The sequence below is a fragment of the Rhamphochromis longiceps genome, linkage group LG9, assembly GCF_057381845.1.
Source record: "Rhamphochromis longiceps isolate RC_006_pf linkage group LG9, R_longiceps_female_GT1.1, whole genome shotgun sequence".
NCBI lineage: Eukaryota > Metazoa > Chordata > Actinopteri > Cichliformes > Cichlidae > Rhamphochromis > Rhamphochromis longiceps.
In genome coordinates, this window is record NC_140565.1 from 15,877,944 (window position 1) to 15,892,976 (window position 15,033).

At 39.3% G+C, this 15,033-nt stretch overlaps 1 protein-coding gene across 5 annotated transcripts; it reads right to left on the minus strand.

Annotated features, from left to right (window-relative positions):
- Nucleotides 1-987: 987 nt before the first annotated feature.
- nup58 (nucleoporin 58) lies at nucleotides 988-13,369 on the minus strand. Of its 5 annotated transcripts, XM_085418478.1 has the most exons (14): nucleotides 12,956-13,369; nucleotides 12,242-12,402; nucleotides 12,121-12,153; nucleotides 11,722-12,000; nucleotides 11,409-11,577; nucleotides 11,212-11,277; nucleotides 10,774-10,948; nucleotides 10,326-10,405; nucleotides 9,954-10,072; nucleotides 9,647-9,729; nucleotides 9,280-9,481; nucleotides 3,848-3,931; nucleotides 3,010-3,108; nucleotides 988-2,577 (listed from the first exon to the last, which is right to left on the minus strand). In XM_085418478.1, exons 1-14 carry the CDS (start codon nucleotides 13,033-13,035, stop codon nucleotides 2,408-2,410), a joined length of 1,800 nt encoding a protein of 599 aa, XP_085274604.1. In that variant the 5' UTR covers nucleotides 13,036-13,369; the 3' UTR covers nucleotides 988-2,407. The 5 variants fall into 5 exon arrangements, with proteins under 5 accessions (XP_085274604.1, XP_085274605.1, XP_085274606.1 ...); XM_085418479.1 differs by lacking the exon at nucleotides 3,848-3,931; XM_085418480.1 differs by lacking the exon at nucleotides 3,010-3,108.
- Between the last annotated feature and the right edge of the window lie 1,664 nt (nucleotides 13,370-15,033).

Sequence of the window (15,033 nt, forward strand, 5' to 3'; positions counted from 1 at the left end):
ATGACACCCATGGAGAACACTGACATAAATCTCAATACTCAGTCAGAAATATTCCTCCAGTGAAAACAAACTGGTGCACAAAACACCACTTTCAAAACTTTTTACTTAAATAAGAGCTAGAATCAGTAGCACCAGTGGCCCGTTCTATGCTGTATAATGGTTTGGGGCACTATAAGACAGTACTGTAGTAATATTTCTAATACAGTGACTTTGATGGGGCAGCCTATCATATTTCAGGATGCAGGCCCCTTTGCTCCCCTTCTAGACACCCCCCTGCTGTAAGGAACAAATGAATCATTCATCATAATTTAGAACTATTAATGGAATATTTACACAGATATACAAAAGGGCATTTTCAGCAGAGATCAGTGTTCAAACAGCATACTGTGCTCCCTCACCTAAGTTTATTGTAGTAAGACTAACTGATCATTGGGAAAATACCTTTTCCCTCATGTTAGTTACGCTAAAACCTGTCGGTCAAATTGAATAAATGATACATTTAATCAGATATGTGTTTAGAGGAATCTTTATGGGTTTTATTACAGTCTCAAAACTTTAAACAAACTTTCTTTTGAAACTGGTCACTGGCTTTAATATTTTTATTAAGATAAAATTTAACTTTAGATAGAAAAGTGGAAGACCAAAGTAACACTGCAAAAGGACAAACACATTAGTTTCGAGTTTAGAGAGACTGATGTACCCTCAGAAGGCCTCTTAGGTCCTGACTACATTATAAGGAATCTGTAACCTAGACTGTGCCTTTTTTTTTTTTTAAAGGAACAGTAGAAGTTAGTGTGAAAGCGTTAATTTTAGGGCAACTTCCCAAACTTTGGCATTATATGGCTTACAGCCTTGAAAGCTTCATAGTACAATTATGTTGTCACAAACAGTCTGGGTTAACTTTGCTTCGTGTGATGACTTGAAAATATATCAGATGCGGGAAGAGCTGCTGCAAAGCATGTGACATACAACATATTGATGGTTGAGTTTTTCCTGTGTCAACACACATTTATTGAAGTGATGCCACAAACAGGCAAAACATCATATTGGAGATTTTATTATTAAACAGCTTTTAGAAAATTCAGGATTCCACAGACTGTGATTAGAAAATAATAACAACAACATGGACAATTTAAAAAACAAACAAAAAAAAAAAAAGCAGAATATCTGACCCCCGACCAGCCCCAGTACTCAAAGGAAATATGATCAGACCAGAGAGACAATTTCATACTTGTGTGACAGAAACACATGCACATTCACACAATCACCGTCAGGTCACATACACTGGAAAGTGCAGATTTGTTCTAGCACATGTAGAAACTGAGCAGGTACAATATGCATATGAAATCCCTTTCAAATTCAACCAACTTAACATCTAATGAACTCATGTAATACGAAGAGCACAAAGTTTCGAATCTCAAGTTCTTGCAACAGTACACAGGGGCAAAACACCAAAAACCATAATGTGTCTAAAAGTAATTAATGAGGATGGAGTAGCAAAAGAAAAAAAACAAAACACAGGTTACATGAGCTAGATAATGGGCCAGCTCAAGGTTCTAGTCCACTTTTACCTCTCAAATCTCATATCTTTCTCTACTTGATATAAAAATAAAACTGTGCTTCTCAAAAAAACAAAAACAACAACCCTGGACGCTCCGGAGCCTATAAAACTATCTAGGATGTAATATTACACTCCTTTGATACTTCAGACGGAAACTCTGCCACAAACATTGCTCCATAAATCTTATCTGATCGTTTCCTGGACGATCCTTGGGCCACGTGATCATTTGGGAAGCGCTCGAGTGCATTTCTGTGATTGACAGTTTGTGGAGCACAGCAGAACCATTTCAAAGCATTAAAAAAAACAAACGGAAAAAACGTTGTCTTATAAAATGTTCTGGCTTAAGCAATTTCTCACCAGTAACTGAGCAATTTGCAAGTGAGCCAACAATCCCAAAGGCATTGTAGCACCACAGACCAAAGTGTGCAGAAAGAAAAACATTCTGAAGCAATGCAAATGAGCTAAATCCATGCTTAAAATGATATAAATGCTATTTTATCCTATCTTTACATGCCGCTGCCTACTGTATTGATTTGGGTCCTCCCTTCTTTACCAAAGGCAAAAGTAATCACTGCTAAAAACAGAGTCACTCGTGTACTTCTGCTCTAATTTCTGTAGTCTAATCCCTCTGCAGAGTTGGATCCAACAGGAAAACGTGAATGTGGGTGAATTAAAAAGAAATGCATGTAGAAGACTGGACAATTCAGAATAGCATATTTCCTCCGTTTTGGTTGGGTAATGGTCATTTTAGCATCGTCTTCTATGCTTTTGGGAGATCAAGCTGTACTTGCTACAAACCCATAGCTGGTCAGCTGCTCAGTAACATGCGTCTATCATTTCCCGTTTCTATCTCTTGCCCCTTTTGTTACCAGCTGGGGGCTTCTTCAACTGGAGTAAGGGTGCTGCTGTGGCAAAGCCTCCAGGAGGTGGGTTAGACACGCCAAATGTCAGGCCGGCAGAGGGGTTGATGCCAGGGTTGCTGAAGTTGAAGCCTGAGCTGTTGGTGCTACCAAAACCTAGTAAAGCAAGACAAGGAACAAAAAACAAAAAACAGTCAAATACGAGAAAAACAAAAAGATAAAACATGAATAACATGAGGATTTAGAAAATCTGGTGTCAGAAAAAGGAAGTTCAAATGAAATTCAGAGGTTTTTTATAAGGATTTTGCCATCCTAGCTTAAAACCCCCAAGATTCTAAAGTGCCAACACACACAAACAAACATATATACACATAACTGTATTTACCCACTGCTGGGACGTTCATTATAACTTTAAAATATGGATATACTAAACTTGTTGCAGTTCCATTTACATTACACTAATGAGACACAGTTACAGCTTAGACCCTTTCCAAACTTTATACACTTAGCGAGCTGAGCCTTTATTCTTTGTTGCCATCATGTTTGGTGGCCCAGGTGTTAAGGTGCTATATACAGCATGTATTGTACCTGCACTCAGACTGCCTCCTGTGGGCTTATTGGTGGAAGAGAAGGCAAAAGAAGACCCCCCAGTCCCCACCCCACCAAATCCTGGCCCACCACCAAAACCTGTGGGAGAGAGTGACATGGAAGTCAGACTGGTCTAAGCACACAGCCTAGACTAGATACAAAAACAAGAAGCGCCTCAGGAGTTACACACTGGCAGGCATTAGCAGACAAAAGCAAGCAAAAAAGAAAAAAAAAAAAGTCATAAACTAATCCACAGAGCACCACACTTGGCTTAACTTCTGACCGAATAATGCAGAATCAAACAGGACTCACAGTGCACTACACCGCAAAGCAAAGGCCAAAGGAAGAAAAACGGCAGATTTCACCGAATACCCAAACTACGAGAAAACAGACAATACTTTTGAGTGCGCTCAGACCACTTGCTTCCACACTCTCAAGTGGATTTGCAATTTGACATGCCCGTATTTTAACACCACAGCGTTTCGCCGTGACAGCTGAGTGAAACTGTTTACCAGGTAACAACTGTACGATAGGATTGCAGTTTTTGTGTGTGGTGTGAACGCACTTGACTCCTCGCAAAAGGCAGAGCAGAAAAGAGAAACAGCTAAGCTCTGACTGCACCACTCTGTCAGACACATACACACCAGCTGCTTAGTCTGTCATACAACCAAACTCAAATACATTTTCTTTAAAAACCCACTTTGATTTAACCACCAGGTAACATTAGGGGAAATGGCAAAGTATGCAGGGGTCTAGCAAAAAATAAAACACACGAGAAAACAGGGAATATTCATTTAAAAAAAAAAAAAAAAAAAAAAAAAAAAAGCAGAGGTAATACCTCCCAGGGTAGAAGAGCCCAAGCTAGTGCCCAATGCTGAGGCAAAGGGGTTTCCAAACCCTGCCCCCAGAGGCGCCTGGGTCCCTAAGGCACAAAGAGAGAGCACAGGCTTTTACTCTTCTTTTATGTGAGACAAAAAACACAAAGTAAACTGCACTGCTGTCACGCTGACAGCTTTATTTTAGCTTTAGAAACAAGTCCTGCAGTTGATTCAAATAAAATATGATAATCTGATCTAATGACTGCGCCGACAGAGGCATCAAAAGACTACAGCATCTAATTAACTGCAACCTCACATGAGCTGAAATATGACAATAATTAGGCAACGGATCAGGCTTTCACAAAGTACATATGAATATGTACTATCCTGCTATAAAGGCTTTCAACTATAATATTCCAGCTAATCAGCAGCGCATTTATCACTGCTGGCAAGCTGGGAGGGAAAAAGGAAGCACTGCTAGTTCTTTCACTCAGAAACTTGTCTTGTTTTCTTTAAGCGTTCTCTTTTATCTTATCAAATTTGGGAGCTTTTCAATTAGTCTACATTCTTAAAACAAGTTCAGTGAAAAAGAAACAAGGACAAGCGTTTCTTTGTTTAAAAACCAATTTATTTTCAATTAAATATGCAATTCCACTTACATAAAACACAAACAAACAGTTTGGAACAACAATTGGCTGTTAATTGCTAAGTGCTACTGCATTTGACAAGTTTCCAAATTCAAGATTTCTGAGAGTGAATGAACTAGCATACCTAAAATTTAATTTAAAAAAAACTTTTTAAAAATGCATCACACAATTACTGAATATAGCTTTAAAAGGCACAACATATTTATAGATTAAATATACTGTATCAACAGGCATTGGATATATAAGATTAAAACACAAGGTTACAGGTAAAAGCACTGGAGAATTAGATAAGAAATGTGAAAACGGCATTCATGGCTGCCTTTGAGTGTAAACTGGTCAAAACAAAGAAAATCAGTGATTTGGTACAGTTTGCCTGTGAAAGACAGCGTGGTCAAGTTTTGAGTCATGCGTCCAACATAAACTGAAGGACCTTTGTTACGTTCGTTTAAATAATTTTACACCGATTATGAAAACAAAAGCTCCATTGTAAATTACTATAAGCTACAAATCCGTCTTTGTTGGATCGAGTCTGACTTTAGAGAGAGATGACAAGCTAAAACCTGCAAGAGATTGATTTTTTTAGTCTAATTTCAGATAACTAACAGTAAATTCTACTGGTTCCAAAACACCCTGTAATAGTCATGCCTCCTGAACGCCACTAGCAGGGGAAAAAACAAACAAACAAAATACTAAACACTATAAATGACAAAGAATATGGAAATGTTTTGGAGATAATAGCAACATTCAAACAGTCAACTAATCAGGCCCATTATTGTGAACTGTTGTGCTCAAGCTTAACACACAGAAAAACAAAGATACCAAAAGGTATAATTCAGATTCATTACTGAGCATCTCAGGTTCATGTAGGCAAATTGTGACACTGGTAATCTACCTACCATTTTAAAAAATAAATAAATAAAAAGTCACATTAATTCCTTCACTTCTTTTATAAAAGGAAAAAAGAGGTAAATGGGAACAGCTGTTATATTAGCACTCATGAAAATACAGCATTTGCATACACGTTACTGACAGTGAGAAGATACCAACTAGAGAGTATTAATGTGGCTTAATATCCACAATTACCTTCAAAGTCAAAACAACTTTGACAGACCAATAATTATTACATTATTTAATAGTCATTATTGTGCCAAGTGAGACTGTAGAGGTGTGGAAGACGATATTTTAAAGTGTGAGCAAAACTGCACAGAATGTCAAATTCTGGATGAGTGTGGACTTCCATTAAATCCTACAAAAACAAACAAAAACCTAGCGTTTGATAAGAGGACTGACTGTCCAAAAGCAGCAGTGTTTTCATTAGCAATTAATCATTTAGGTTGTTTTTTTACCCATACACCACCGTAATCAGCAGCAGTATGCCGATGATTACTGGAAGTGGGTTCAATGAATTCCTGTTTGTATCGCGACATGTTCAACGGCAGTTTTCCAATCTTTATTCCTCTGAGTGCCAATACTGCTGAGCTCGCAGCGCTATCTACAACAAGCAACGCTGTATCCTCAGATGAGAAAAATGGTGGGAAAATAAACTCCCCTGTACAATCAAGACACACAATGTGGCCATACAGACCAGTTTCTTTTGGCACTAATGTATCTCACTGGTACTTATGGACCAGTGTGAGCAGCAACAAATTGTTCTCTTCTGAACTACCAAACAGTTAAACCAACAAGAAAAGTAGACTTTTTACAGAATTGAGAAGCAAATGTCTGTACAACATACCATCGCCTTGGATAAAATACCTGAAATCACAACTTGTGAACAGCTCTTTAGCTCCACATTTTCTCTGAAATGAACTCTATGTGAAATGATCCAGCCCTGTTGCACTGACAGTAGCCCTTAAGTGAAATCACTTTCATCAAGTTACAGTGGTATGGCCTTTATTAAAACCAAACCAGCCAAATATATCAAGGTATTGAACAGTGAGATAATGCACACACTTACTGTCACTGCTGACAATTCATTATCCAAATGATCTGTCCACATAAAAGACCAACCTCAGCTCCTTGTTCACAACACAAACACACTGAGAACACTGCTTCATTTAGGCCAGTAAGTGACCGGGGCTTTTCACCGTTCTCAGCCTTAGTTCCACTAGAAAAAAGTACATTTCAGAGTTATTTTCAGTCCTGAGTCTTTTGGTACCTTAACCCAATGTCCATGGAGACAGAAATCTGAACAGTGTAGGCCCATTCTCATCTGGCATGTGTACAGGTCGGATGTGAATCTACCAAAAAACAAACAAAAACAAAACAAAACAAAAAAAAACCACTCCAGCCCACTGCATCTTTAAATGCTGTGATACTGATCACCCTCCAACATGACATTTCAATAATGACCCAAGTTTAAGGTTGACCTATTATATTTCGAGCTCTACTTAGATTTGCATGACTCACGTCCCCTCAGTTCATCCACTGACTGAAACAAACCTGTTTTAGCTCCTCTCTCTTCAGTCAACTTTCTTCTGATTGGCTGCCCCTTGCAAAAAAAAAAAAGCTGTGAAAAGCAGGTGGGTGGGGCTACTATAACCATATTAATGATAATCCTTTGTTATTCAGTGTGTGAATGTGAGAGTGAATGAATAGAGGAATTGTAAAGCGCTTTGGGTGCCTAGAAAAGCGCTATATAAATGCAATCCAAACAGTGTCATGAGTTAAGAAAAAAATATTAGAAAACTTGCATTTAGAGTTCTGAAGGCTGAGTGTTTGGTTTGCTGGGATTACTTGTACACTAAACTCATTTTGAAACTTTCAACATGTTTAATATGCAACAACTAAATGAATCTAAACAGGTCACCTTTAAGCAGAAAAAATAAATATATAAATAAATATACTAGCCTGCAATTAGGCTTAGCAGAAAAGGTGGGAGATTTGCTAAATAAAGCAATCAATTACCCTAGCCAAAAATAATTTACAAACCCGACTCATGTTAACCTCATATACTACAGCCTTGTTGGATAGCTAGCATACCCAGAGCACAAATGGATAAAATGAACAAGTGATCAAAAAAAATTATTTGATTTTTAATGAAATTTAAAAAAAATCTTAAGCAGGCACCGAGGTGGTGTGCACTTCTACCACACAATAATAACTATTGTGGCTTGTGTGTTAAGTTGTTGTTATTTTTTCTTTTTCAGTAAACAGTGGCTAAGGAATGGATTAGTTAAATAGTCCCATACCTACTTGGCACATAGTTAATTAGTTTAGGTGTTAACGTACAACTCCATCTGCATACCCAAATAAGTGTTCAAAAGTATGTGAAATATTCATTAAAAATGGAAAAATTAGCAAACATCTGGTGGGCAGCAGATCTGATAACAGTCAAAGCACATCTCATGAGCTTTGTCAAATGAGTAGAGATCAGACTAACATTTTTAAACCAACCTGCCTTTACATCCCATCAACCTTTGAAGTTACGTCAATAAAGAGACTGCAAAAGCATGCTACCGTAATATATAGCTTAGTGTGTTAGCTGTATGCAGGTACCCTGATGTGCCAGTAAAAATGGCTTACAACTCAAACCAGATGTTGCAGTAAATATTCTTAAGGTTATGTTGGCTGTAGTTTAACAAAACTGAATTTGAGTCCTTGACTGCTCAGTATAAGAGTCTCATTTAGATATTTTAGGATATAAGCTACTACAAAATGCCAAATCAATTTCCGATTAAACACAATGTTTAATCCGTGTATTTATGCCTAATACAACGTACTTAATAGTATTTTTTTTGTTACTGTCAAAGAGTAGAAAGAATTTGACAAACAGCATGACAGTCAAACTGTAAATGTCATTAGGTTAAGGTTATTTAGAGAATGGTTTCTCTAAAGTGAATATCTGTGTCTAAACTAGACTTTTTACTTGTAAGACCTTGGGCAACAGAAGCTGTGTGCTTGAAGGAACGGTGGGGATGACAACTTTAATATATTCTCTTCTTATTTTACTACCCTGTATATTCAGAGAGGAGCATGTTGATTCGGTGTCAGATTAACTGGTGTTTCCCACACGTCTGAGATATCATTCGGATTTAAGATAGCTGGGGCTACATTGCCATAGACGTACACCAACTCAACGCCCAGACTGACGTGACAAAAATCTAAAGATGCACCACTACCTGGACTAATCATTCAGAAACCACAAAATTCGCAGCAAGTGCATTAATTATCCTAACTTCATTACACAACAACCTCAACTGAGTACTAGGCTCACTTTTAGCATTGCTAAAACAAAACAAAACCCAAAACTGAGGTTTAGAAGTTTCCAGATTCAAAATGAGATTGCTCGACTTTTTCCACCACTGTGCATTTTCCCCAGTGATGTCAGCCATAAAGCTGCTCTGGTATCCCATTAGAGAGGGCACACGGAGGAGGAGAGAAATTAACAGAAGGGATTTGGTCTTCATTTTGCACTGGGGCCATCTATTTAATGTCCTCACTCTTGAATTGTAAGGTGCATAAAATAAATGTTCCCAACCCTTGTACTGAGAGTCAGAGACAAGACGGTAAGGCAGCACAAATGTCTCCTGTTAAAGTTAAGCAACAGATTTCTCTCATTTCTTCCTTTCTAGCCTCTTTTCATTCACTACAGAAAGCACAGATACCTTAACACCAGATAAGGCTGCTGTTACTTTTGTACTTTTAATCATCCTCTCTCACCTTTTGAGTTATTTGCTACCAAAATATGTTAAAAGCACACTGATCCTGTCTTCTCCACAACTTGCTTTTATTATTGATTCTCCTTCCTCTCCTTCAGTCTCCTAACAAAGGAGAAACTTGCTAGAACTTGTAGGCAGTCAGACCTGGAGTTGGCTGCTGTTGCTGGGTCAATGTGGCTGCCATGGCCACAGCTGCAGCATTGGGCACACTGGAGAACGGAGCAGGCCCAGTAGTGACTCGCGGCGTGCTCTGCCATTTCCTGTTAGACACCCGTTTGGACTCAAACACATCCGTGGAGTCTTCCAGGAAGGCTCTGCGGTAGGAGAGGTACTGATGCTTCAAAATCTATACAACAAGACACCAGAGAGAAAGACACGTTAAATGAAAACGCTACAACTGCCTCGTCACCCAGTCCTATACATTATTACACATTACATTTCAAGCAATGCGAATGAGGATCTTTTTATTATTATTATTAACATATGTAAAAGCAGGAGGGAATAAACTGACCTTGACATTCTCATGGACAGACTGGAGCTGGGCGGCCTGTGCGACAAATGTTTGATACAACTTCTGCATGGCCAAGGTCAGATCTGTAAACAAAAGCATAAAAAAATGTCTGCATAAATATTTGATGTATTTTAATAAAACAGGGTGGGTTACAGAAAAGAAAAGAACCAGAAACTGTCTTTTTTCTCTTCATCTTGAATGCAAACACATCTGTAGCCTGTTTGTTAATGAAACATGTAACACTGTGATCAAACCGAACTTTAACATGAACAGAATTACGTTAACAGCCAGACAAATGTGTTCTCACCCTGAGGAGTGATGTGAGAGCCGCTGCTTTGGGTTGTCAGGTGGTTCTCCAGCTCCTCTATCTGCTGCCGGTACTGCTGAAGCTGCACCTCAAATTGCTCTACCAGGCTATGGAAATAACTACACACAAAAGGGACACATATTTTAAATCTCAGTACATTAAGCAATGTTCATTATTAACCTTTTGAATCAACTATTAAGAGAAGCTTTTTGACAAAAACATCCACTGGCCAAGTGTATTTTTTTATTGCTGTCCTATGATATTAAAATGAAATAGAGTCGTTTGAAACAGAGTCTATGAGAACTAAAGGACTGCAATAGCACACATTGACCTTGGATTTACTTTCTGACTTTCATCCAATAGCTTACTTACTCTGATGGAGCCGTATTCTCGTGCTGAAGTCCAGGGGGGGTCTTTTGTGTACGAAGTGCTATGTCAGCATTTTTCAACTCCTTAGCAACAAAGGAAAGAGGAAAGTCAAACATCTAGAAAAAAAAAATCTGTGAGATTTCCAAGGGAAACTTTTTCATATTTTTAGTTTGTGAGGTATAAGGAACAGGAAAGGTTAACCCACATATTAAGTTCATCTGAAGTCCAATTTAAAATAATTCTGTTTATCTTAGGTACAGCTACAGATGTTTTGGGAAATGAACACTGATACTGGACTTCCTGACTTATATATTTTGCAACACTGCATACACTATATATTGTGTATCCACTAGAAGTTTGGAATGCAAGTTTCTGATTTACTGACTTTCTAATGACAAATAATGTGCATCAGAAATAGACACCTGTGTCAACATAAGTACACCGTTTTTACCTGTGCCGTCTCCAGTTTCAGTTTGTCGATGGCCAAAGCTTGGCGCTGCAGACCGCTGGCGCTGACGGACAGAAGCTGTTTGAGGCTCTTGATGTCATCTTGGACTTTAGAAATGGCTTTTGATGACATTCTGCTTATATCCTCCTGAACTTGTTTTTGCTCTTTCACAAATTTTCTGCAAAAGAATTAAGAAAAGAAGGAAATCACTTGTAGATGACATAAAAGCTCTCTGATAGATATGGCAAACTATCAAAATATGCTTTCAAAGTGCTACTACTCAAACTATATGTATGCATCTGGGATTTTACACAGAATGGGGACTCCTAGAGACCTCACCAGATAAAATTTGGGTTGGGTCATACTGCTGCATTCAACCTATTAAACACCCGATTAAAAAAAAAAAATTAAAAAATAAATAAATCACACAACGATACTTACTGAAAATTTTCAACATCCTGACAAATAACTGGGGGCAGGTTCTCATCTTTTAGAGCTTTGCTGTCCCTGAGGGTGAGAAAAAGTGTTTTTCATCATTAGAACAGAAAGGATAGTCGGTGCTAAACATTAACAGCAGAGTGAGACATTAGACATATTCCATAAGACAGTAAAGGACCGTGTTGGTCAGCAGGACGTACTGCGCATTGGCTCCAGATGATGTGTCGCTCTTATTCTCAGAGGAAGTGCTGAAGTCGACTCCACCCAGGCCGATACTCTGAGCAGGAGCTGCTGATGACGCTGTCGAGGTTGCCAGCAGAGAACCGAACGATAACCCGCCTCCTGCACCAAGAGTAGTCTGACTCAGACCTGCGGCAAGAAATAGTCATACAGTTTATAGAACTGTGACAACTAATTAAAACGAACACTCTGTAATTCAAAGCATTCACTGTACTCCCACTTGGCCATGTATTTAACACATCAGCTCTGTAAAGCTGACAGTTTGCCTCTCACCTGTAGGCACAGTGCTGGAGAAGAGACTGCTGCCTAGTGATGGACCTGTTAAGGCTGCCGTGGTGGTGGTCGTAGCTCCGCCGAGACCGAGGGCAAAGCCAGTGGCTGTAGGCTGCTGTGGAGCAGTGGAGGTCAGGACAGAGCCAAACGTCAAGCCTGTCCCAGCAGCGGCTGTCGAAGAGGTGCTAGTAGCTGTGAGGGAGAACGGCGTAGCTGAGGCTGTGGGCTTGTTGAAAGCCAAGCTAAAGCCAGTGGTGGCAGCTGTATTGGCTGGGGCACCTGAGAGAAAGTAATTGTTTATTAAATAAAAAAATAAAAATAAAAATAAAAATTCACAATCATTACCTGTTGTTCAGAAGCTCTTCAACTTAAAAATACCCCAGAGAACCCCAAACATACCTAATGTGAGGCCTGTAGTGGGCGCAGCAGCACCTGAAATAACACAAGGTCCCAACATAAGATGGGCAGCTGGCAGAAATATCACAAATACTTTTATTTCTTTATTATTTTGCATTCTTACTTGAGGCAGGTGTATTGAAGGAGAATCCTCCAGCAGGTTTCTGAGCAAAAAGACTGCCTCCTAGGCCAAGAGACGGGGTGCTGGTGCTGGTACTGGGGGTTGCACTTGCTGTACCCAAAGGTGTACCAAAAGAAAAGCCACCGGTATTGGCCGCAGGAGCACTTTCGAAGAAAAAAAAAAAAAGTAATATGTTTAGGCCCATACATTCTTCTACGATATCTGCCAAGTTTCAAACTAATAAAAGATTGACATTGTGTTATGGTTACAGTACACACAGATTAACAACTAGGATTTTGTCGAAGAAAATACACAGGGTCTTAAATTTCTATATAGAAAACCTAAATGGTGATAAGTGCTTTACAGATGGATGGTAATCCCAATCACATTATTACCAGTAATGAACTAATTTCCCTCTTAAAAAATAAAAAGTAACTACAATTACTATAGCTTAATTGTCACTTCAAAGACTTCTCTTGGCAGCCCGCAATTTGCAAGAGTTCACTCTGCAGTGCGTGCATGTGCAAAGTTTCAAATAACAGAGTTTACAAATGTATCTAATTAAAATGCTCATCTATAACCCGACATTGCTGAGTAGCTCGGGAAAACAACGTACCCAGCACTGACTTTGAAACTCGCAAGCCGTATCTGCTAACGCCAAGATACCTCTGGTTATGCTAGCGTTAGCTAAGTGGGCTATCTAAAATTTGTCGTTACCTGGTTGCGGCCCCAAATGCGAATCCTCCACCTGTGTTGGTGGACCCAAGAGTTCCCGAACCAAAGTTAAAGCTAGACATTTTCTTTTAAAAGGCACGGTGTCAACACCAATCGGTTGTGGGCTTAGCTCACTTCTGAAAACATCACAGCTAATACGACAGTTAGCTTAGACGCCCGCGTGAGGGCCGAATCCGCGGTCCCGTCTTCACCAAAACATACTTGAACTCATCAGCTCTCTCACTAAATCCCAAAATATTCAGTTGCCACCTGTTATGTTTACACAACCTGTTCCTCTGCTTCTATTTCTTAAACCTGACAATTATCGCAGGGTGCATTCACGCATGGTGTCACTTTTCTTATTCCCCGCCTGGTATATCCTAAATGCTAGTGCATTTTGGGTAGTGGATTTCCTTTCTTTCAACTACATTAACCGTCATCCCCGCAGATTTTGCGTCTCGTGATGTGTCACGCATGCGCATGGGATTAAGTCTGGCAGTCCTGAGCAGCGGATGTATGTTGAATCCGGTGTTTCTTTCAAAATAAAAGAAGCAGCTACAGACTATAATAACAACGAAGAACGGCTCAGAGTACATTAGTGTATTTGCAAAGCTGAGTATAACTGGTTGCACAATGCTGTTTCAAAATTGTCATTGTCTCTGTGAGTTTAAATAATCTGTTACTTACCTGATAAACGAGCAACAGTTCCATTATTCTGAACCCAGGGCGGATGAATGGTTCACAGGTTTGTATCATTAATAGTTTTTGGTAACCTAATAAACCTAAAAAATTATGAAAATAAATATGTTGCAAATGTGTTATCTGAGTTTTTCCAACATTTATTGCATTGTTCCACCTTTTTTGACCCAGAAATGTTGCAGACCATCTTTTGCAAACTCTGAAAAGTATATTTTATCAATATTAATATCAATTAACAAATTAACTATTCTACATTCTACATTTCTTATTATAAAACAGCATATAAAAATATTAATACATGTTTCAGCAGAGATTTATTCAGATCTTTTGACATTATGTTTGGGTTCTTTTTTGTTTGTTTTGCTCTCACTTTGATATTTGCTAGATGTAACCTGTGTACAGTCCTGAATTTCATCCTTTTTTAGAGGGTGCCAAGAGGAACTGTGGCACTGCATGAGGAAGTCAGCAGTGGCAGGGAAGTATGTGAGGCTGGTGCCGTACATTTGTTAGGACAGCAAGACAGTGGTGAGGTGTGTGGTAGGCAAGATGGAACCTAGCGACATGGAGAGAAGATGTGATCTGGAGAGAAGAGGAATGGAAATCAGAAGAAACAAGACAGAAACTGTGAGAGTCAGAGGGAGACATTTGGAACCATAAAGCTGCAAGGAACAGAGGAATGATAATGAAGTTGGATGAGTTTACCTGAGGTCACCCATCCGAAACAATGGACAGATTTAGAGATGAGATAGTCTGAACATGTGCAGAGGAGGGATGCTGTATCTACTGGTGAAACGATGTTGACTATAGAGGTGGCTGTAGCTCAGGTGGCAGAGCAGGTCAGCCACTAATCAGAAGGTTAGTGGTTCAATCCCAGGCTACCAAATATCCTTGGGCAAGATACTAACCCCATGTTTGCTTACTGGTGGTGGTCAGAGGGCCAGTGTCCGGCAGCCTCGCCTCTGTCAGTGCGCCCCAGGGCAGCTGTGGCTACAATGTAGCTTGCCATCGTGAATGACTGAATGTAGTGTAAAGCGCTTTGGGTCCTTAGGGACTGAGTAAAGCGCTATACAAATGCAGGCCATTTACCATAGAGCTGAGAGGGACAAGGAAAGAGAAAAACTTCAGAGGGGGTTTGTAGATATAGTGAGCGGGGCATGCAGGGGAGATGATCCGCTGTGGTGATCCCTAAGCATTTAGGTAGTCAAATGGCGACCCATTCTTCTCCAGAGAAGAGCACACTATATTTGCTTTACTTTGACAAGTAATCATGCCAATAATTATTATAGGTTGTAAGTTTTTTGTTATCTTTTATCTTGATTTCATTTTAACTTTGCTTTTCATTCAGTTAGCTTCAGCTAGTTCCCAAAGTAGGTTTGATGGTT